We start from the raw sequence: 24,218 nt of genomic DNA, 5'->3' as shown, positions 1-24,218 counted from the left end.
TTTCCTGGGGCAGTGTCCGGAAATTCGGCATCAAGCCAGGTTTTTTCTTCAACTCTATTTTTTGCCTTCAAAAAGCAATATTTTATCAACACGCGAAATTCCTTTATATTTTTTTTTCACAATAACAAAAGTTGCTTCACTCAAGATGCTATAATTCACAAACTAATGATCCGATAGCTGTCAAATGTATACCCGCGTCTTTTGAGGGTTAGGGCTATCTAAAAACACATGGATTTAATTCTAGTAGCGCGTATCAGGCCGAGGACTTTTCAATTGACCTGTTAGATTGTACAATCTTGCATCCACCCCGCCTCTTGCTTATCGTAGGGGTATTCTTTTACTGAAATTTGCCGTGAAATTTCTTGCTTTGTCATTCTCCTTAGATCTGACCTTTACTTGGAGTCATCCACCTGTTCTGGGTTATCCTATCTGGTTAAACTAGAATTATCTTGCTACATCCTCTCCCTAACTAGTAGCCCAATTTTGCCCCTTGGATCTTCACTACCCCATTTATACGCACATGCTTGCATCAACTCTTTAAGAAAGAACATTGTCCGTCTCCTGTTAGGTCCAAGTTCTATGAATTTTACTCTTACCCTGGGCATATCTACACTGATGACTCTAAATTTCACTTGAGTTTGGCAGTACATTTGTGTCGAACAGAGTTATCCCATTCATTTCGTGTTTCGCCAAGAACGAGGTGCAGCGTTGAGCCCAGGAGGCCAGCAATAACAAACTTTTTGAAACCCGAATTTTTCTCATCTCTTCACGTTTCTTCCCATCATTGTCAGACCATAGCTCTAAATCGATTGAGATTGGGTCGTCACTTAATGACTTCGAGCCCGCTTGCTCACTATTAGCTTTCAGAAGTCGCCAAATCATTTTAATATCATGAACGTCAGCTCAACATACACAAAGCCGCTCATACTTACTCGCCCATTATCAAACCTAATAAATGTACAATATTATTATAAGTAAATCTGTATATTTTTAATTCATATAAATTTTTAAAAACCATTTTAAAACGCAAAATTTTCGTTAAAAGTCTTCATTAGGAACTGTCATTATTACTAAAAAAAACTTCAATTGAAAAGGGCATAATTAATGGGTTTAATAATAATCTTTCGGTAAACTCTTCAAGTTTCAGAAATTTTGATAATAGACTAAATATTTCTTTATAGTTTTGAATAGTGATAATACTAACATTTTAATAGTAAAAGTATGGGGTGACTAATCAGTTATAGGGTGATTAAAAAACATATCATCTTATATAAAAATGTTTAATAAATAAAAAAGGAATCTACATAAAGTATGTATACTTATTATTTATGTTATATTATAAAAAGGATACATATAAACTAAAATTATAGTATTGGACAAATATTTGCCTTTATATAATATTTATTATAGGGCATCTATAAAAAATAAATTAGTTATGTCATACACAAAACTAAGAGAATAATAACAAGACCTACTCATAGCAGGGAGTTTTTTTTGCCCGATTTTATAATTTGGTTTAGAGAACTGATTCTTTTTATATCTGACTAGAATCTAATTTTAATGATATTGAAATAGTTTTTATAGTTGTCTTGCCAATCAAGATGTCATGAATTAAAACCAGTTCCATTAAAATAAGGTATGTAAAAGTTAATTCAATCATAATAATGTTAATTCATGTAAACCTATGTATGCATTTAGGCACTCAACAAATAATCATATAAATATATAGATGTTATATTTTGTTACAGTAATATACGTAATAGACTATAAAATAACATGAGTTTCTTTTTTTTTCATGTTGAAAATACAAATATATGACAAATTTTTACCTATATAGACTAATATAGACTTAGGAATCTAGCGGGTTAACTACAATATTCTGTATTTAACCCTTCAAATAAGAATGCACACATATTACAAATACTGAGATTGGAGCCAATACACTTCCAATATAGACAAGTGTCATACTAAACTCATTATGTGTCTTAAATAAAGGGTTCCAAAAAATAGTTCTATGTAAATACTCTGAAATATTAATACTAAGCAATACTCTACATAATTCTAAAAAATAACATATATCACTCAAAATGTAATACTAAATCTAATAGAAAATAAAAAAATATCAGCAAAAATTAACAAAAACATAAATATATTTAATCTTCAAACAAATCAAAATTTTCTTTGTTATAATACTGATTTCCAATACTTTTCGAAAACAAAAGATATATTTGGCTTGATACAACTAACCAAAAAGCTAGTATTACGTTCTTAAATATAAATGTATGCTAATAAAACCCCAAAATTTAAGACACTAATTAATGTCAGAAAAGTTGTTTAGAAAAAACAATGTTACTTTAGTTTTGCATAAGGGGTATGCTTTTAGTAAGTAATGGTAGATTTTACCGTTCTCATAGATTTTCCTACTTTTCTCATCAACTCTTCTGAATTTGCACAATATCTACAGTTGTAAAGCACTATAATTAGGATTGCTGATCAGTATTCATTCGAAATAATTTCAGACTATCCAAATTTCAGTCGGCAATTATGTGAATGAATAATTAGCGTCAGTGCAGAAAATTGTCCCTGTACTGGACCCTGTGTGATATGTTCTAATGCTAACTCTACTTGCAAATATATTTATATGTATATATAATATGTATATTAGAATATTGCATAAGTAATTTATATTATGTTATTTTTAGAACTTTTGGTATTTATCACTGTATCACGGTTTATCTCTGATTACAGAACATCAAAAAAATCATCAAAATATATATGTACTAACAGATCTAAATCAATGTAGCACTTAAGAAATTATACCAAATAGAACAACAGAAAATGATAACATTTCAAATTTAAAAAATATTTGTATCAACTGAAATGCCACTCCATAAACTACTTGGTATAATCATACAAGATATCTACATTATGCTGATGTTTAAAAAAATCATTAAAATGTATCCTTAATATTTAACTGGGAATTAATGTGCCCAATTAATCTAATCACTATAATCTATCATATTAAAGCTTGATAACCGAAGAAATAATTAACTAAACGGCCCATCAGGAAGTGGGAATCAGGTACTATATATACAAAAATATGGAGTGTAAACAACTGATTTCATATTGAATCATCAACTAATTTAAAATCAAACTTTAGAAAACAACAGAAGCTTGGGCATTTTGAAGATTTTTTGATAATAAACATAAAATTATTTTGCATAATACTAAAAATATTATAATTTCTACAAGAAAAATGTTTCAAATATTAGATTTGAAAAAATAAATTAATCGAATGTTCTCAACAAAAACAGATCAAAAACTATTTCAATGATAAAAGATATATAATAAATAAATAAAAATATAAGTCATGCATAATCACAATAAATGGGCATAAAATAATGATAATATATATAACTACTTAGTCTTTTAAAATAATAGAGAAAACAACAAAACATTAAATGTTTTTGTTTGAGGTTAAATACTTATATATTATTAATTCAAAGCTTCTTATAAAACTAAACATTGTATAAAAATCACTTTGGCCTACAACAAATACTCAAAAAGTGGAAAGTTGAATTAAATGAAATTTGCCAACAAAGTACAGTGTAAGTCGATCTTGGTCATCGTCACTATTAGTTTCATTTCACGTTATGTTTGAAAACATAGTTTGTAAATCATTTCAAATAGCGAGTCATAAAAGTAATACTTGTTTCTACAATATTTTGCACTATGTAATACAATCTCTCTTAGCCTTCTAATAAAATATCAATAACTAAATATTAAATTAAAATAAGGTTTTAAGGAGACAAGGAAACTTATTTTAAAAGGAAAATAACATACATAATAGATAGCAAATATTGATTACTCGGGAATAGACACTGTGAAAGACAACATGTAGAGTTGGCAAAATTCACCTTATTAGCAATTAAAAGTTATATTACTTATCATTACTATTTTCGGAATGATCTGAATTATTGTTCATTTTGAGGTCAATTTTTTCTTTCTTGATTAGTGTTATATCTGGGCAATGTGCAAGCACTACACTATTACCACCAGTATGGGGAGAGTTAATATTAGCATTCGCGGCAACCTAGAAAGTAACACATATATTGTTATCACTTTAAAATAAAAGTTTATTAATTTATGAAAATGCAAGATGTTTCAAAAGAACATTTATACTTGTTTAAGTTAGTAACTCGAAGGTTATGGGATGTATATCAATGCCTAGCTCTTGAGAATACAGTCACTAGCGTTACTCGAGAGCAGACCGTGTGTAAAAAATTCTACAATATTCGAGCCACTTCGAGGTCAGGCGCAAAACAGTGCTTGGTGACACTTGCTTGACACAGCTTGGTGAGATGACGCAGTAACGACCACGGCGAATACACGTGGTATAAAACTGCCAGACGCCGAAACCACACAAATACGATTGCATTTCTTCGCTTCGCAATACAGCTGTACACAGCACTAGGCTTGGTACAATGACAATTGATACTGCACTAATAACGACTGAACTGGAATTTGGTTCTAAATCTGCTGAATTCGAATCTGAAATGGTAATGTTTATCTCCCAGATGGCTAGTAAAAGGTCACTGAGAAGATTTTATCTAAAAAAAAGAAAGACTCACGGAGAATTTACTTTGATTAAAGAATTTAGTGACGAAAAATTCAATAATTATATTTGAATAAAACGTATCGTACAAAACTTGTCGAATTCGCACAGCTTCGATTAATTATTCTTCCATTTTTAAAAACACTCACCGTGACTTTACGCAAAAAACTGCTTCACGCCACGCTACAAAGCAATATTGAGCGGTCGCTATTATTCTTTAAACCCATAAAATCTCGCCGTGACTCACACTGCGTCGCCTCACCAAGCTGCAAGCAATCACCTTATTCGAAAATAGATAAAGGTTTGAAAATCGCCGAAAAAAAGGACGATTAAGATTACTAAGAACGCCAGAGAGCGTAAATAGCATAAATCAGTCTGTTGTCGACACCGATCAGCATTACACCGCATCATGCACAAAACCCCAAAACTGTGCAATAATTAAATCCCCAAAAGGTCGGAGAGGCGTAACTACATAAACCAAATAATTAAGCGCTTTTCAATATCTTGAATTATTTAAAAAACTTAACCAGGGTTTTTTATTCCCATGTGAATTTCAAAATCAATGAGTAGTGATCATGCACAAAAACAGCAATATAAATCGCTACATGTTCTCTAACCCTCCGAGGGACTCTGGCAACGTAATAGCAAACGTTGTCATATAGCAGTATAACTTTAGCAGTAAATCACCTTTTTTAAACAAGTTATATGCTCAGTTTTTTTTTTAAATTGTTAGCGTATGATTCGTCAAAGATTCGTTTCTAAGAAATTCATAATAAAGCACCTCGTTCATGTAGAGACAGATACATGGGAAAATCTCTATAAGTAGATGAATTGTTTTGACATCAGAATATACAATTTTTACATTCGGGTTTCTTTTTTTTTGTTTTTTTTTTAATTTCTATTCACACCATTCAATAAATATTCTTTTGATTGTGTACAGATCATCACATGTAAGATTTGAATTTTTGAATTCTAGAAATATTTGGAAATAACCGGATAACTCCTAATTGAGCTGTAAGTTGGTAATTTCGAAGCTGACTAAGTTTTAAATCCTCATTTTCAAAAAGTATTAATAATAAAGATACAACATCGTTATCAAGAATACTGCAAATACAAATCTACTACTTTATACTGAATCCTTGAAAACCATAACTAAAATGAGACTCCATCAGAAAAAAGAAAATTTAATGGACAGTACGTGGTTATTCCACCACTCAAGTCCCACTAACAAGATTCAGGAAAAAGACCGACTGGAAAAAATACCAATCTCTTCTCCTGAAATCCGATCCAATTCCGAAAATTAACACACCAGAACAGCTCGAGGAAGCCGTACTCAAGCTAACTCGTGATATTCAGTCTGCTCACGAATCTGCCAGTCAAAATTTCATCACAACCCCAGCCATGGAAAAATAACCTTCCCGCTTCTCTTAAACGTGAAATTTGCATCAAAAACGGTTTATGCAGATTAGCTCGATTCACCCTTGATGCTGCAGACAAAAGGGAGGCAAAGAGAGCATGCAAGGGGCTAAGGGCGGCCGTCTCGACTTGGCGAGCAATTAAATGGAACTCATTTCTCGCGGACCAAAGACTGGATGGCCCACCTTCCTTCTGGCGTGTCTCCAAATGCCTCGCGGGGAAGACGTACAATGTCATGCCCCCTGAAGTCAGCGGTTACAGGAAATTTCGCAGTCAATGACAAGGAAAAGTCGAGCTCCTCGCAGAGACCTATGAAGCTCAAATGAAGTACCTCCCACCCGCAGAGAATAGTGTTCTAGAAGCTAAAGATAATGACACTGTCATCAACGAATCCAACTCCATCAAAAGACCAGTAACCCCAGCCTTTCTTCTTAACCATTTCGTGTCTCCAAAGTCTCTACAGACTATGATCGGCAAACTTCAAACCAAAAAATCTCCAGGTTTTGATGGAATATCGATTACCCAGTTAAAAAAGCTCCCGCATAAGCAACTCGCAGAACTGGCAAACATCATTAACTCCATCATGAAGCTGCAACACTTCCAGGCGTCTTGGAAACACGCACATATAGCGGTTATACCCAAGAAAGGAGCAAAATCAGCCTTGTCAGTGCCATTTCGAAGCTTGCCGAGATGGCAATACTCTACGCTCTCAACTCTTTCACAAACGAAAACAACATCATTCCTGATGAACAATTCGGCTTTCGCGCTCACCACCCATCCGTCCATCAGGTTACCCGTCTGGCCGCACACATCCATCACGCTCTTGACCAACGTAAAAAGCTTGGAGTAGTTCTTCTGGACCTAACCAAAGCCTTCGACAAGGTCTGGCACGACGCATTGATCGCAAAGTGCGTGCGGTTAGGCCTCCTAGAAGACCTAACCGCTCTCATCAAGTCCTATCTCTCGGACAGATATTTCCAGGTCAAGATCAGGGAATCACTTTCCAGTCGTAAACAAATCGATGCTGGCGTACCTCAAGATTCCCAGCTGGCCCCAGCCTTATTTAATTTCTTTATTTCAGATCTGCCGAGAAAAGAGCACATTGACGTCGCGTTATACGCTGACGACACTGCTTTCTTCGCGGCTGCCAGGTTCGAAGTTACAATTCATGATCGTTTACAGAAGCAGCTCGATCATGCGGTCAAGTGGTTCAAATTCTGGAGGTTGCAAATCAAACCCCTGAAAACCCAGGCCATCCTTTTCGATAAGAGGCCTTACACACTGCGCGTCTCGCAACTTAAGATCGACACCGCAATAATTCCATGGCTGGATAACGTCACGTACCTAGGTCTTCACTTCGACCGGCGGTTCGGTTGGCATTCCCACATCCAAAAAGGTTCGGGGATAGCAAACCTGCTTCCCATCTCCATCAAATGCTTATTTTACAAGATGTTAATTCGGTCCGTACTCCTCTACGGATCTAATGTCTACTTCAAGTTTGTTACACCCAACCAGGTCAAACGGCTTCAAGTTTTCCAAAATAAACTCCTCAGGAAAATATTAAACGCTCCATGGTTTGTGAGAAATAATCAAATTCATAGGGAAACTGACACTCCATATCTCAATCATTTCACAAACAACAACTCAGGTCAAGTTCTTTTGAAAACGCGCTTGTTCGCGAGCTGGTCGACATGCTGGGAGCTTAGCACCGCGTCACCGCTAAGCTCCTCCCCTTTTCCAGGGTGAAACGGCCTCATCCGTCGCTATAGTCATAACTTTTACCCCCATACAACAGTATCCAGTTGTGTGTTAACTCAGGTTCGCGAATCAATAGAATCGCCGGGCGCTCGTGCCCAATAACGGCTGCCCGATCAGCGGGTGCCATATCCCCAAATTTAATGCAGTAGCAGTAGCGTTTAGTATATTGGTAAGCCCAGAGGCAGTCCCATATAACCCGGTCCAACTTGTCACTCCAGGGCAAGTCTCCGCGACCAGGTATGCGTCATGCATTCCACCGCGTGGTTTTTAGGCCAGAACAAAAAAAAAGTTATTGCATACAGGCTTTTTACTATGAGGTTACAATCATTATATATATATACATATATATATATATATATATATATATATATATATATATATATATATATATATATATATATATATATATATATATATTCAGTTCACCAAGTCCTTAGAAAAAACCAATCATTGATAACTTGAAAATTGGTATTAAATTGGAAAATTTAAAGCACGAAATACTAAATTTCTCGATAGCACGCTTCCTATAGATGTCTTTGACAATTTTCGATTCTAAAAATAAATCATATACACTAATATTACTTTAATATTTACAGCACAGGACATTAAAAAAGTTGTGCTTTTCAAGAGTAATTAATTTGTTAAATAAAAGTAAGTGATTTTAACGAAATGTATAAAATAATAAAATTTAAAAACATTTATTACTTTTCATATACCAAATAACTTTGATTTTTTGAAACATTTCTGGTAATTTTACATTTTCATCTCAATGTAGAAGTTCTGACATTTCGTTAAAAAAAATTAATGAAATAGTTTTCACAAGCCACTTTTGAATGGAGCTTTACACCATTAAGATAATTTTGCAGAAACCAGAATAAATGGTAGTCGAGCGCAACAAAACTATAAAGTGAATACATCAAAACTACCCCGTCAACCTTCTTAATCAATCTCGCTTCTTGCCAAGTCTTTAAATATGAGTGTCAATTGATCAATTCTGGACTATTTTTAATCGCCATATTAACCACGTTAATTATTAGCAATAGAGAGTCGAACTAATGGTTTGACCAATATCAACAATGTTGTTTAGACTGGAACACACTTTCCAGCCGTATATATTAAAGTCGGGTCTGAAATAGCTGTAATTCTTACAGGGAAATTTCAGTGATGTTGAAAAACTTTTTACTTGATGTGTTATAACATTATTAAAGGATTAATAAAACATAAAAATCCTTGGTTTAAGTAAAAGCTTAACTCAAAATCAATGATTCTAGCGATTACTTACTAGATTCTTAAATACACTAGTGTTATTAGATGGAATATCAGGAAGTATTGAATCGATCTCATCATCTGTTGTTCCTTCCTCATAAGACTCCCCTTGTATCGATGGCGCACTAAAATAAATTATAAAATTATTATTAAATTAGATATCATATTCGTTAACGTTTACTACGAAAGAGTATAACTACCTGGAATTAGTTTCAGGGTTATCCACTTGGCCTACTGAGACAATATAGTTTGACAATGTTTGAGGTGTGATATTCAGTTGCTCAGCAGCTCGGAGTAGACTAATTTCTTTTCGCTTCAACTTGAGTATAATATCGGTGGGTCCTTGTTCGGCCCAAAAATCCCGTACTCTGCTGAGGAATAAATAAATAATTCTATAACTGATGGTCTCGATTATAATATTAAATTATCTAATATAACGAAATATTGTATTTATAATGCCTTTACTTCATTAATAATATATCTAACAATAGACTTTTCAAAGAATTAATATAACTGTAATTAATGTTTTACTCAAGTATATCACCAGAAGTTTCGCCTATCAATAAGAAAAACACATTTATAGCTTGAAATACATGTTACTATTCGACGTAGTCACCGCGAACCGCATATTTCATTCAACAGACTGTTCCTGTGATCTTCTAATTAGTGTAAAACATTGTTATGAGCACCATCGAAATTCGCTTTTGAATCTTTAATCAATGGAAATGACTTTCTACATATAGACTTTTCTGTTCTGTTCTGGCGGATAGGGTTGATGTTAAAGCTATTCTTTTACTGTCTTCTTTAAATTGAGTAAGAAATGACTTTTTATCTATAATATTAATTTTTTTCTTGTGTAAGTCAGGTATTGTCTAACAATTTTTGCATCAAACTAATTTAAGGTTACTGTAATAATTTGAGTATAATGGTTTACTAATTAGAAAGTAACTCGATAACTAACTTACTTCTGAGCATAAGATCCTAAAGTTACATTCTATTGTATTTTTTTTTCATTCTTATCTCATTGATGATGGATATACGCAATTTCTTGGATGGTATTAAAATGAGAATTTTCTCCAAGATTTATATGACTTTTATATTTAGCAGCCTGTTTTTATTCTATTCTATCTGAAAAGCCCTTACGTCATTCCTGAATGTGCTTGGTATTAGACCTTCCAAAAGTAAACATTTTATTAAGGCATAATATTTCTTTTTTCCATTATAAAAAAAACTGTGATAATAAATTATACCACTGTTAGAAAAGTACGACAATGAACCTAATCGTGTCATATCCTATTGAATGACAAAACTTACTGAACAACCTATTACGGTCTTAAAAAACATAATAACTGAAAAATAAAATAAATAATAAATGACTCAATATATCTAGTATATGAAATTTAATAATACAAGAGCAATTCATTTTTAACTATATTTACAAATCTTAATAAGAAAATACAAAATTACACATGCACATTACACTTTCATGAAGTTTAAATTACAGCTATCATAACATAACAATATTATAAAAGTTGACTCCTACCTTCTATTAAAGAGAGGGTGAAAACTGTAAAATGAAAAATATCAGTATCAATTCTTTCTTGTTGAATTTTAAATTTACTTTACACGTTAAACATGCTTCAATAATTAATTAAACAAATAATATCAATAAATGCACGTGTTAGTTAAGAAGTTGTTTTCAAAAAATACTTGAAAACAGAAATATCCTCCAATATAATGATATAAAATGCTTAGCTGATCTAAATATGAACAGCATTCGAATTCGAAAGCATTCAAGTACTTGCCATTCACTTGTACTAAGCAGTTCGCCATTAAAAAAAAAGTTGCATCGATAGTAATTGAATTGAACTAACTGTGGGAGGATTTGCTTCGAGCAATTTATTTTTTTCCAAAGAATTGGATACTATAAAATTCAAGATCACATAAACAAAAATATTTCAAATCTGGTGATTAAAGCATCACAATAGGCGAGGGGATAAAAAAGTCTTTTGAATAAAATATTCCGCAATCAATTTCCAAAAATATATCAGTCAAGATCACAGGGAATAATTTAAGAAACCCAGATTAAAAAATCTCACGTTTGAAAATTGGTAATCAGTAATCAATAATGGTTATTGAATTGAAATTGAAAAATATTGAAATTATAAACTAACAAATTAATAATTGAATAATACTCACTATAAAAATATATATCTAACCTACCTATAAGGATGTTTCAAACATCCATAAGAATCTCTATATCTTCCGTACAAAGTACCATAAGAAACCCCTAACAACTCCGCTGCAACCTTCATTTCGAGATTTTTTGTTTTAATTGCATCCATTACGCGTTTAGTGAAGGGCTCTTCCCAAAATTGCTGACGTCTGCCAGTATTTAAATATTCGTTCATTTTGATTACGTCTGGCCACTCTTTTTCGATAGCTGGAGTAAGAAATGATTGACCACCTGAAGTGGTAACATTGGATAGGTTCGTCCATCGATCGATGGACGAACCTGACTTTGGACTAGTGTTCGTCTGGCCAATTGTAAAAGACATGTTACTTCGGTCGTCTTCATCATCTTGAGTCTACAAGCATTTACCCACAGGTAAAAAATAGTTTCCGCAACCTAATAACAACTTACGGATTCCTTTTTAATATTTAGAGGAGGTTCTTCGGTATCTGTGTTTTCAGTTGTTTCATTCGGTTGATCATCTTCCCAGATTTGAAGATCGTGTTCGCTACTGGACATGGCATCATTCGAATAGGCATCGTCAATACTGTTCACATTGCCCGATATATTAGCGATTTTTGGAGTCGTAAAATGGGCATCGCAGTCATCTAAAAATATAACGTTTCAAAATTATATCAATAAATATAGTTCTAGTTACCGATAGGTGGACGACCTCGTTTCCTTTTACTCGAATTGTTTGACAGATCGTATTTCGGACTTTCCATAACAGTCGTAACTGGTGGAATGGCTGCTTGAATCCCGTTAGAATTTCCATCATTTTGACCAGTCTGTTCATCATCTCTCCATGAGACCTCCGCGAGGCCTTTAATTCGCAAATCTTCTGCTGTTTTCAGAAGAGTTGCTAAATGGTTCTAAAAAATCGAAACGCATAATGTATAAAACAAAGTATATAAACATTATTACTAAGTAATACGAATTGGAAAAATTTCTTAAAAAACTAATTACGAAATTTTAAAATTAAGTTATCAAAACAATTTTGCATGTTGTAATACAAGTCAATAAAAATACTTTGAATTAAAACAGTTTTATTAGCTTTTATCAGATAATGTTTATATCGATCTGTTTATATGGTTAAATTTGGAACTGGAAGCGTAATAACTGAAACCTAACTTTTAAATTATAAATTATATATATATTTATATATGTATATATGTATATATTTATATATGTATATATTTATATATGTATATATGTATATATGTATATATATATATATATATATATATATATATATATATATATATATGAATTTGAATTTTATGTACATCAAACTCTTTTTCTCATCAACAAAGGACCTTTTAGTAACCAGGCCTTATTGCCTAAAAATGACTCCTAACTATGCACCCTAGCCTAATTAACACTCTGTAAGGTATTAAACGTTAGCAATTCGTAAAAGGCTACTGACTAAAGATGATCTAAATATCGTCTCTCTATATAATCATCTCACAAGTATCTGGTTTTACCCGGCGTGTTCTTTAGTTTCTTGAATGGTATGCTAAGAATGCCAAATTTTACCCTGTTACAACTAACATCCGCAGCAGTATTCAAACCAAAAAGATTCTCGGTAGCGTGGCGAGTGGTCTAACCGCTTATCCACATCATCAGTAACCATTAATAAAATATTTTTAACAAAAAAATTGAACCGACATCAAAAAATAAATTAGAAACTCACTAAAACGTAAAAAATAGTCGAACTCAGATTTTTAACACAAAAAAATAAAATAAAATACGTACATAATAATTATTGAAATAACTAAATAAAAATGAACAAAAAACTTATTTAACCTATCTACTAGACGTAGTTTATATTCTACTATATACACATCATTTAGCTTAATACCTACCTAAATATATTTATCTATTTACAATATTATTTTAACTACTACCACCTGATGACTTTGAAGTCAGTGCCAAACAACAAATTAGATTTATTTTGCTCGTAATTTAATTTTGTGTATATGTGACAAAATAGCATCACGTTAGACAAAAAGTAAAACACATTAGAACCAAAATAAAACAACTATACTGGTTAGTATTATACTCTCAACTTGATCTAAAATCAAAGAGGTTGATCTATAATACAATTATAAAGCCAATTTGAACCTATGGGGTGCAAATATGGGGTTGCACTAAAAATTCAAATCAACTAGTCATACAACGCTGTCAAAACAAGATTCTTCGATTGATTACCAATGCCTATAGCTATGTAACCAATGAAGAACTGCACGATGACCTGGAAATTAAATGGATTTGCGAAGTTATCCAAGATTTCGCCTTGAAACACGAAAGAAGATGACTAAATCATACTAACGTGGAAACAGTACAACTGCTGGTTAGCGCGCAGTATGTCAGGAGATTGAAGCGAACAAAACCATACGAATAAAGTGTATACATTTAGTGTAAACTATAGTTAATAATTAATAAATAATTATAATTTTATAATTGAGGAATACATACTGATGTACTTTCTCGCACTCGTCTTGCTTGCTAATTAATCCAAGCACGTAGGAAAAGTAGTAATAAATTAATTGTAAATTAAGATTGTACTAAGCGTATCAATAGAGATGTTATATAAAAAAAATATATGACAAAATTATATTATTTTGTATTGTTTAGGCTCTGCGCCGACTTCAAACTGATCAGTTGGTAGTAGTCTGCGAAAATCTTCAGTCAGTGGCTATGACTTAATAACCGGACAAGTTTTGAAAAATATACCAGGAAAGGCAATTATAAAATTCACATTTACAGTTCATTAATTCCAATTAAAACATATCGCGCATATTTTGAAAATGGCTGAAACGTTGAAAATCGCCAAATGAATGTAAACCTTATCGACCAATTTCATTACTACCAATAATATCCAATCACCTGTTAAAAAGGTTAAAACCAACCATAAATAGAAAAATCTAATATCTGCACATCAGTTTGGTACAATCAGTTCTAGGGCGTAGCGCAAGCCTTCTGGCATAAAGGACTTCATGTTAAAACTCTATAAAATATTACCGAAGCAATACGTTGAACCACAAAATTCAGCCAAAATGTTTAAAGTTAGTGAAAGAAACAGGGGCAGGTGTAGCGCAAGGTAGTGCTATAAATCCTGTTCCTTATCTACTCTACTCTATACATGTGACATACCACAAAAAAAACAAAAAAATATTACTATCGCTACATTTGCCGATGACATTGCGATACTTGTTATTGGAAACAATAGCGAAGAAACAATCAGAGAACTGCAACACGCAAGTAATAATAAAAATGAGTGGACCCAGAGAGTAAATCATGGTGTGGCGACAGCCACGACCCTTTAGGCCTCCACGAATTCACCACCAGCAAGTACAAAGGTTGGCAACACCGGTGGATTGGTACCATGCAGTTCCAGGCGATAAAAGACCATCACGCCGACGTCTCGTTCTCTTTTCTTTTCTCCATCCCCTTGTGGTGTGCCGCTTCCGTAGCGTACCGTACTTCCTTTGCCTAACCTAATATCCAGTCAATTCTCCCGTCGACCACACGTATAATTTAACATTGAAATAAACAGTATTTCTTCAATCAGCGTTTTCAGTTATCGTGCAAATTCCTTCCAAAAATAGTAGTGAGTGTTCTGACAAATAATCGCAGCGGCAGCCACACATTTCGACCGACTGACCGACCCGGCGAACATTCCTACAATTGGTGACCCCGACGTGATCAAAGTGACCAACAGGTAAATCAACTCAACATAAGCCACTTGACAGATACTTGACACGTACATCGAAGGATAGCACGAGGAACGGAACCCATCAACATCACATGGTCGACGACATCCCACGAGACTAGCCTGATGAACGAAAACCACAGAAGCCTATCATGTATACCATCAACACATGAGCACCCTCGCATCACGAGACGGGACACGTAACATACTTATAGGTACCCTTAAACAAAGCCGAACGCCCCAAGACGAACGACGTCCTGCTGCCACTCCGATGACAGCTGATCCCGTAAAACTTCCTGCTCAGGTTGGGATCCCCATCTCATCAGTGGTCCCCGGGCGTTTGTTTGCGTGATTGCTGGTGCACTCCGGAACCTGCACCACATAGAGGTGCGTTCCACGGCGGTTCCACTAGGAGGGGAGTTGTGTGGCGACCGCCACGACCCTTATTCACCATCAGCAAGTACAAAGGTTGGCAACGCCGGTGGATTGATACCATGCAGTTCCAGGCGATAAAAGACCATCACGGCGACGTCTCGTTCTCTTTTCTTTTCTCCATCCCCTTGTGGTGGTGCCGCTTCCGCAGCGCTACCGTACTTCCTCTGCCTAACCTAATATCCTGTCAATTCTCCCGTCGACCACATGTATAATTTAACATTGAAATAAACAGTACTTCTTCAACCAGCGTTTTCAGTTCTCGTGCAAATTCCTTCCAAAAATAGTAGTGAGTGTTCTGACAAATAATCGCAGCGGCAGCCGCACATTTCCACCGACCGACCGACCCGGCGAACATTCCTACAATGGTATACTGAATGTGCTTACAACCAAACTATTCATATATCAATACATATAAATAATACTATTATTCCATATAGAAACAATGCTAAGTATCTTGGGATGAATATTGGCGCAAAACTTCGTTGTAAGGAGCACATAAAAAAGAAAAGAACTCGAATTACAAAAAAATGTGTCCGTAACGACAGATACTAAAATCTATATGGACCTAAGGAATGCAGTTATGAAGATGTTCTGCGAGAACTAAGATCAACATAGTACAAGTATTTCAGAATAAAGTCCTGAGACCTTCGGATTTCAACTGGTATAGAGGAAATTAAGAGATTCCACCTCCATGTAAACACTAGTGCTGCAACTCTCGGACAACACTGAACTAGCACGCAGACTCAACAAAACCAAACCGTACGATCTAGTGTAGTTGTGTAGTGCACTCAACAGTAGAAATACTGAAAAGTTCTACTAACTTTATTTTATTATAGACTAAGGGGACAATGGATCTTCCTATATAAGTACCTAATTTTCAGTCACTGTAGATACTTGTCAGAGTTAATGCATTTACTTAATATTAATTATTAATAAGACATTAGGAAAAAAGGTACAATTCTGGAGTTATTGAAAAACGACAAGACCCATTTGGGCTTTTGGCCATTAATGGGCTAGGGACTGAAAAGTCAACATCTGTCCATGTTAATTCAATCAAAAACATCTGAAATTTATAGTGGTAAATATTTTCAAAAGTAAGCATACCATCTAGTGATCTTGTTTTCGATAATTTGAAATTATTACATTAGGTGCTTTATTATCTATAGGTGAAAATGCAAACTAATCAAATTTTGCAAATCTTTTCAGAAGTAAGCATACCATCTAGTGATCTTGTTCTGGATAATTTGAAATTATTACATTAGGTGTTTTATTATCTATTCGTGAAAATGCAAACTAAACATGAGCTAAACATAAACTAAATTAGAATTACATTTTCGACATTAGTTTTGTTGTCCCAGTTTCTAAACTTATAGTGGTGCTTCTCCATCATATCCCAATTGTCGGTTTTAGTTTCAATGATTTAAAAATGATGTTAGCACCAAGACGATACATTGACTATAAGACGCAGCTCACTAATGTTTTTCATAGACTAATATTATGCTAATGATTATTAGTGAAAAATTATTATCGGGTTCTTCCCAAAGTTATCCCAAAACACTATTAGTACTGCAACAAACATACTCCTACGTGCCGGTTGACCTAGAGTATTTAGAAGTATAAAAGGTCTGAGGGTTTTATCGTTCTGCGCCTTGACGAAAGCTTCTCTAGTTTCCATCCAATGAAAAATCTTACAAAACATTAGAAGTGAGATAAACATCCCCGTACTGTTACTTTAAAATAAATCCATTAGATATTTTCTTTTTTTTTATAGATGAATTATTAAATAGCTGTTTATGCTATAGCAGACCTGATGAAGACTGCCTGGCAGCATCCGTCTATAATGTTTGGTTTGGCTTGGAAAAGCAACCTGTACTTTGCTTTCTACTTAATAAAATTTTTAAAAGTAGCTATGCATTTGTTGCTTTCTAGTTAACATTATCTTTAAATGTAACCTGTGCTGCTATTGCTTTCTGTTTTGTTAGTTTAAAGTTTATTTTTATCCGCTTCGGCTTTTATTTTCTACTGGCTAACACGTTGCCATAATATAGCTTGAACTTTTATTGCCTTCTAGCTGACACCTTGCCATGATATGGCTTGGGCTTTTGTTGCCTTCGGGCTTATACGTTGTCTCGATATTGGCTGGGCTTTTTGTTACCATCGGACTGACTCGTTATCAAGATATCAAGATATTGGTTGGGCATTTGTTACCTTCGCGCTGATATGTTGTCTGATTATCGCATTGAAATTGTTTTGTTTTCCTGTTTCCTTGTGCCTCATATATTGTTTATATTTAGCTTGTGATTTTATTTAGCTGGTATGTTGTTTAGATATAAATTTGGTCTTACGTTGCCTTTTTAGATGATATATATATACACATATTGTTGTTGACATGTTATTTATTTGTTTCATTGCTAGTAATAACAAATACTAGGCAGTTGGTTATTTTTTAAAATTTAGTCGTTCTTGTTGATAGTAGGTATCAAAAATAGTCTTGTAACTTCATATATTGTCAGGATTAGGGCGAATAACCGAGTCAAGAGCTTCCCAGTATCAGTTTGACTATCAAGTTAGTTCCAAGTCGATAAATTAACTATAACACATAGCTCATTACTGTTATGCATAGACAAATATATATGTTAATAAATATTGGTAAAAAGTAATTATCAGTGCCCTAATAATACTGAAATGAAAGTTTATGTTATTTGAGTTTACAAGTTCAAGGTGCCCCGTTGATATGTGCCCCGTTGACCTAGAATGCTTTGAAAGATCCAAACTGAGGGAAAATTATTTTCACACGAATTGACTGGAATTGCAATTTTTGTATTAATTAACATCTTACATTAGATATGCTTAGTACAATCCTAATTTACACATTAATTTATTACTACTGTTCTGTTGTACTTGCATACACAAGTAAGGCGAGTATAGGATTAATATATCAATATGTATTTCCCAAATTAAGATAAAACTAAGCTAAAGTTAAGAATACATTTACACACTGAACAATTTCGTGCGGTCTAATTCGCTTCAATGTTCTTATTTCCTGCGTGTTGTTTACTAGCTGTATTCCTTTTTTCATGTTTTAAGGCAAAATCTTGCATCACTTCATATATCCATTTCATTTCAACGTGCAGCTCTTCATTGGTTACGTAACCATAAGCATTGATAGTTAATTGAAGAACTTTGTTTTGGGTGCGTTGGATTACTAGTTGGTTTGATGTTTTAATGTAACCCCATAGGCCCAAGTGATGTTTCCAGTTTAACCTACCATAGAGATGTATTCTGAGGTATTGAACTACTTCTGCTTGAGGAATCGGGCGTCCATCAAGTAATATAATAAGGTTCTTGTCATTTCGCCGCAACGCAAAATCAGCATAGACAAATTTGGAGCTATTAAGCTGCATTTTCTAGTCTCTAGACCATTTGTAGTTCGTGTTGATCGTGCTACTTGTACTTTTTCTAAAATATTATGCAGAGATATATATTTTACTATGATACTGAGTCGTCAGCAAATTTTCCAAGTACCGTTTCTTGTTTCTGAGATAGTATCAAATATAGATCAGATATATCAGTATGAGATATCAGCAGTATAGAGCAGATACAAGTATGGTCCCAAGACACTACCCGGGGGAACTCCAGCCAAAACAGATGACTGGCGTTGAAAAATAGATCCACTACGACAATCACAAGAGCAAAGTTATCGCTTAATCCGGAAAAGCCACGTACATCGACACTGAAACGGAATATTTATAACCATAAAATATTCATATGCTGAGATCAGCAAGATGTAGTATTACGAGCTGCTAATGAATGAAACTGTTATCGCAGATACCTACCAAAGTCAATTGGCCACAGTCAATTGCATATTATATTGCATTTGTTCAGATAGATGCAGCATAGCCTGACTTTGTTTTGAAATGTAGAAATACGAAAATGAGTCGACGATTAAATTACTACCTAACCAACATTGTTTTGATCACACATCACATCATTTTAATCGCGGTATCACCATATTGCCATCAAGATGGGAAACAGTTAATAGGAAAATGATGAAAATATTTTTATACATTTAAATTTATCCGAATATCCGTAAATTTATCCGAAACTTTAAACGTGTTTTGTATAAAAGTAAAACTATAACGAAAAAAATAGCCATAACTTGACAAACAAAATGTTGTTTGACTTTTGTACGATAGCAGCACTTCTCTAGATTAAGAATTTTCTTTTGGTTTCAGCTTACTTGGATGGTTTCAATAGTTTTAACAACGGCGCGTCATTTTTTGAAACCCCCCTTGAATTGCCTGTAATTTAATTTTCTTTAAATATTAATAAACATATAGTAAAAAAAATGATGGTATTTTTTATAATTTCACTTAAAAAATACTAAATCCAAGCATCTACTCTGGAATGTCCCCTTAAAACTTTTTAATGAATTTCAGAAAACCCTCCCTACACAATACCTTTCTATTCCAATGGAAAATCACATTGTCTTAAACATTAGTTTTTGTATAAAAAATATTTAACAAATCGACGCTGTACATAAAGCGTAAACTAGATGGAAAGAATTTCGACAATGGATTCATTCGGCCGAAACGAAAAACCCTGCGGCATCAGGCGTCCAACTCTTGAGAAAAAGAGAACCTTTCCAGAACGCAGTTCTAGCCGGCTAATACAATTTTGATGTTTTGTAACATTTTGATATTGCGTGATACCAGTAAGAACCTATTAATTTTTTGTGAACTTTTTTAGTCGAATTGGGTAAAGTTCAAGGTTAACTTTCAATAAATCTATAAAATGTATAACTAATTATTTACGAGAGTGTTTCAATTATTTTTTAGAGGTATTTCGGCGCAAATAAGTTTGATTCGAATTGGCTTAATTTAATTAAAACATCAATTGGGATGAATTCGTAGTGTGACTTCACAATGTGACTTACAAACAGAATACCCCTAAAGTAGCATTTCCTTTTACTTAACAAATGCTGCGTTTGTTATTGACAATTTGTATTCACATTTTCATACTACAATACATTAAAACATTTAAAATTGCAATATATACTTAGTCTGTTACGACAGTGTAGATAAATTGTAAACCAAACTCTGTCGGTTTGATATCACATTTATCTCGACAGAAAAAGAAATATAAAATGTCGATTAAATCATTTTAATTCGTAAAACAGGGTGGGAACAGTTAAATTAGTAAATATTTAATATAATAACAATTCTGTTATAGCAATAAGACTTAAATTATGGTTGATTTTAAAATGAGAAATACGGAAAGTTGATAAGAAAATAAGATTTCAAAAGTAGAATCATAAAGTGAATATCTTGTGCAGTTGATTGTAAAACAAAAAATAATTTATCATCTGTCAAGTAAATATGAACATATATACAAATAACATATTTAAACATTGATATATGGTAGGTGGTTCAATTAGTTCTGTTGTCTGATAAGAAAATAGGAGTTTGTGGTTTGAACCATTTTTTATCGAACACAAAATTTACTGAACAATTATATATACCGTAGATCGATGATATTTTTCAAAATAACATCTACGGCATTGTTTTTTTCATGATATATGAACTATATGATTAATAGTTATAGTTACTTTTATACGGTTAATCTAATCTAAATAAGGAACGTATTAAGATATAAAATATTAATTATCTAAGTATATGTACCATTTAATATTTTATAATTTTTCTTACTGCTACTTTTTTGCAGTACCTTTGTAATTCCATTATGTGTATTTATTATTAGCTTGATTGATTAACTTGAAGACACTTTTCAGTTAACCAATAATACTATTATTGTATTATAAATATTTCTTAAATTAAATAATGTTTATTTATATGTACAGCAATACTGCACTATATATATGGGGATTTATATTATAATAAAGTTTTTAACTAAATACTAAAATATGGAGGCAATAATTAAACATGCGTATCTTCACAGATTAATATACTATATATTAATCTCAATAAGCATATTATATATTAATCTAATGCAAAAAAAAATTCAATTCAATATAGAAAATTTTAAACATCCAAAGAACCAATTAATACACGTCATATAATGTATAATTATTTTCCATTTAATTTAACAGCATCTTAAACAAATTTATTACCATACGTAAATTTGGAAAGATGATGTTATTAGATGTGTATCAAAAAAATTGGTATTTTTGCAAAACTATAACATTAACTCATATATTGATAATGGTATAAATAAAAAGTTATTCCGATACCGGGAATCGAACCCGAGCCTCCTGGGTGAAAGCCAGGTATCCTAGCCACTAGACCATATCGGATATGTGAACTAAGTTAACTTGTTCCAAAATATAGTTGTTATATATAAAACAATTATTTTTTATTTTTGAAATTAATTTTATATAAAAATTGGTACATTTTTAAGCAAAAATTATAACCAAAATATAAATAATTGTTAATGTTTTACCAATATTTTTGTACTTAAACATTCTCCAAAATAAACAAAAATAATCTTAGTAAAGAAATTTATGTTATTGATAAGTTTCTAGATCTATAAGTTTTTTAGATATATTCCCTTGAATGCCATGACACTGAAAGCAATAATTTAAATCAATAATAATAGATTTTTAAAAATGACTTTGAACTTTTAATATCGTAATATTTACATAATAGACCAAAACAATTATAATACCACTATTTTTTTCGAATAAATTAGGACGTGTGAGTATATGTAAGATAAAATTGTACCCCTTTATACACCAATAAAAACGTGTATGTCAAAGGAATGTAATCATTTAAAATAATATAGGAAGAAACCTTGAAAATATTTAAGCTATTCTGAACAAGAAATAATACCCACACACATACAACACAACATAGTGTTAAATTTCATGTAACCACAGGAAATTTCAGCCATTCTACAACTTAAAAAAACTGGAAAATATAAATAGGTCTTATCTAATTTCAGAAAAATGCACGATAAATAATATACAAGCGCTAAATTTAAACAAATAAAGTGAAAAAATGGGAATTTTATTAGTCACCGTTTTCAGAAATCTAGGCTGTGTTTAAATTTTAACAGTTTGTAACGTCGAAAACATAAACAATTTTTCAATTTTTTGTAATTGTATTGACCTTAGAATTAATGTAGGCATTAAAAATAAAAATTTCATCACTATTTTTCAAACACATTTATAACAAAATCGCGTTTATTCCAGAATTATAGAATAATTTCAGAAATACCTATTAGGCTACAAGGTCTTTTGAACAAAAGATAATTGTATTTGGTTGAAAAAAACACAGATAACAGTAACAGCGGTTTCACCAAGAAGTTATGACATAAAGGGGATTTTGATATTAAATACTCATAATTTCTATGAAATCTAAATTTTAGTTAATTGTTTCTCTTTCCCTGGTGATTAATTACAACGCACAGTGACGCATAATTCAAGACACATCATATATTTTTTAATGTTAGATTAAATTTAAATTATAATAAATAAAAACAAACATATCTACTCACATGTTCCACATTAATTTCTCCTTTATACATAAATTCTACCAGACATTTAATGTCAATATATTTTACATCTTTCATTATTAATATAGGATCCTTTTCTTCATACTGTGATAGGATTGTTTCAAAGTATGTGCTACAAGCAGAGAGGACAATTTTATGGGCTTTTATTATTCGCCCTTCACATGCCAATGTAACATCACAAAATGCTTCTCTCTCCAAAAGTTGTGAAAACATAGCTTGCAAATTCGAATGATGATATCTCCAACGCAAGCAATATTGTTGTGGTAGCATTTTTATTTGTTGTTTAGTTTGGTTATGTCAAATAAAAAATAAAAATAAATATCGCAAAATCTGGGTGCGATTTTAAAAACAGTCTACTTCACACAACACTGAATGTCAATTTCCTCCAAATATTTATGAGTCAGCGATTTGAAAAACTTGGAAACATAAAAAAATAATCGATATCCTTACACTTTTCAATTCTTTTTAAATAACATAATATTCTTTTTGAAAACACAAAAACATTGCACTATATTCACTAATCGCTACATTCAACTGATGCAAAATTCCCGTCACGTAGTAAAACATTCGTGCTTTTCTCAAAATTTGAAGACTCGTATGTAAATGTTCAGTCATTTAGAAAATTCCGATAAAAAATGTGTCCCTTAATTTTTTTTATGATTCAGTGAGCCAATAGAAACCACGTAAGACCCTAGAAAATCATGTATAGTCCGTTTATTCGTCGGCCAAGCCTTTGAGGCAAATCAATACATTTCGTCTTAAAAAAAATGCACGTACGAAAATGTCCATTTTTAGAGTCGGTTTTCACATCTTCCACGTTAAACTTCACCGGCCACTATTTCACATCAACTTTTACAAATAATCAGCTTTTATGGCAAAAATAACGGCATCAATTACACAAACGTAAACTAAAAACGGGGTCAAAAATATACCAACTTCGCAGACTGTACTGATTGTAATTAGGCCTTTCATATTTATTTTTATAAACTTGAGATTTTTCCCAAGCCTGGGAAAAGAAATAGAAAATCCGTAGACATGTCAAGTTCAACGAACGTATCGTCACCGTTACCGAATCATAACAAACAAACGTGGTTTCTAATTTAAATATTTATTATGCCAACTAAAAGTCAAGTTCTTTCTTCTTATATTTATTTGATTTTCTTTATATGCAATCGTGTTATCGCAAAACACACGCCTATATCTCATTTGTTCTGTCCCTCTCTTTAAATTTTGAAAATTTCTTAAAA

General features: G+C 32.6%; 1 protein-coding gene and 1 non-coding gene across 5 annotated transcripts; both read right to left on the bottom strand.

The window, feature by feature from the left end:
* Nucleotides 1-1,266: 1,266 nt before the first annotated feature.
* Nucleotides 1,267-24,121, bottom strand: LOC143190201 (uncharacterized). 4 transcript variants are annotated; one of them, XM_076394362.1, is made up of 8 exons: nucleotides 22,954-24,121; nucleotides 11,947-12,160; nucleotides 11,700-11,896; nucleotides 11,279-11,643; nucleotides 10,599-10,622; nucleotides 9,256-9,426; nucleotides 9,072-9,180; nucleotides 1,267-4,093 (listed from the first exon to the last, which is right to left on the bottom strand). In XM_076394362.1, the coding sequence occupies exons 1-8, from the start codon at nucleotides 23,239-23,241 to the stop codon at nucleotides 3,941-3,943; spliced, it is 1,521 nt and encodes a 506-aa protein (XP_076250477.1). In that variant the 5' UTR covers nucleotides 23,242-24,121; the 3' UTR covers nucleotides 1,267-3,940. The 4 variants fall into 4 exon arrangements, with proteins under 4 accessions (XP_076250477.1, XP_076250478.1, XP_076250479.1 ...); XM_076394363.1 differs by having other exon boundaries at nucleotides 9,256-9,423; XM_076394364.1 differs by lacking the exon at nucleotides 10,599-10,622.
* TRNAE-UUC (transfer RNA glutamic acid (anticodon UUC)) lies at nucleotides 21,680-21,751 on the bottom strand. The gene has a single exon. It is a non-coding gene; the product is annotated as a tRNA-Glu (tRNA).
* Nucleotides 24,122-24,218: the final 97 nt, after the last annotated feature.

Source organism: Rhynchophorus ferrugineus, unplaced genomic scaffold, assembly GCF_030347505.1.
Source record: "Rhynchophorus ferrugineus isolate W39M unplaced genomic scaffold, kcgeb_rfMv2 rfM2, whole genome shotgun sequence".
In the NCBI taxonomy this organism is placed as follows: Eukaryota; Metazoa; Arthropoda; class Insecta; order Coleoptera; family Curculionidae; genus Rhynchophorus; species Rhynchophorus ferrugineus.
Note: the sequence above shows the minus strand (reverse complement) of the source record. Positions and strands in the feature narration are given on the sequence as shown.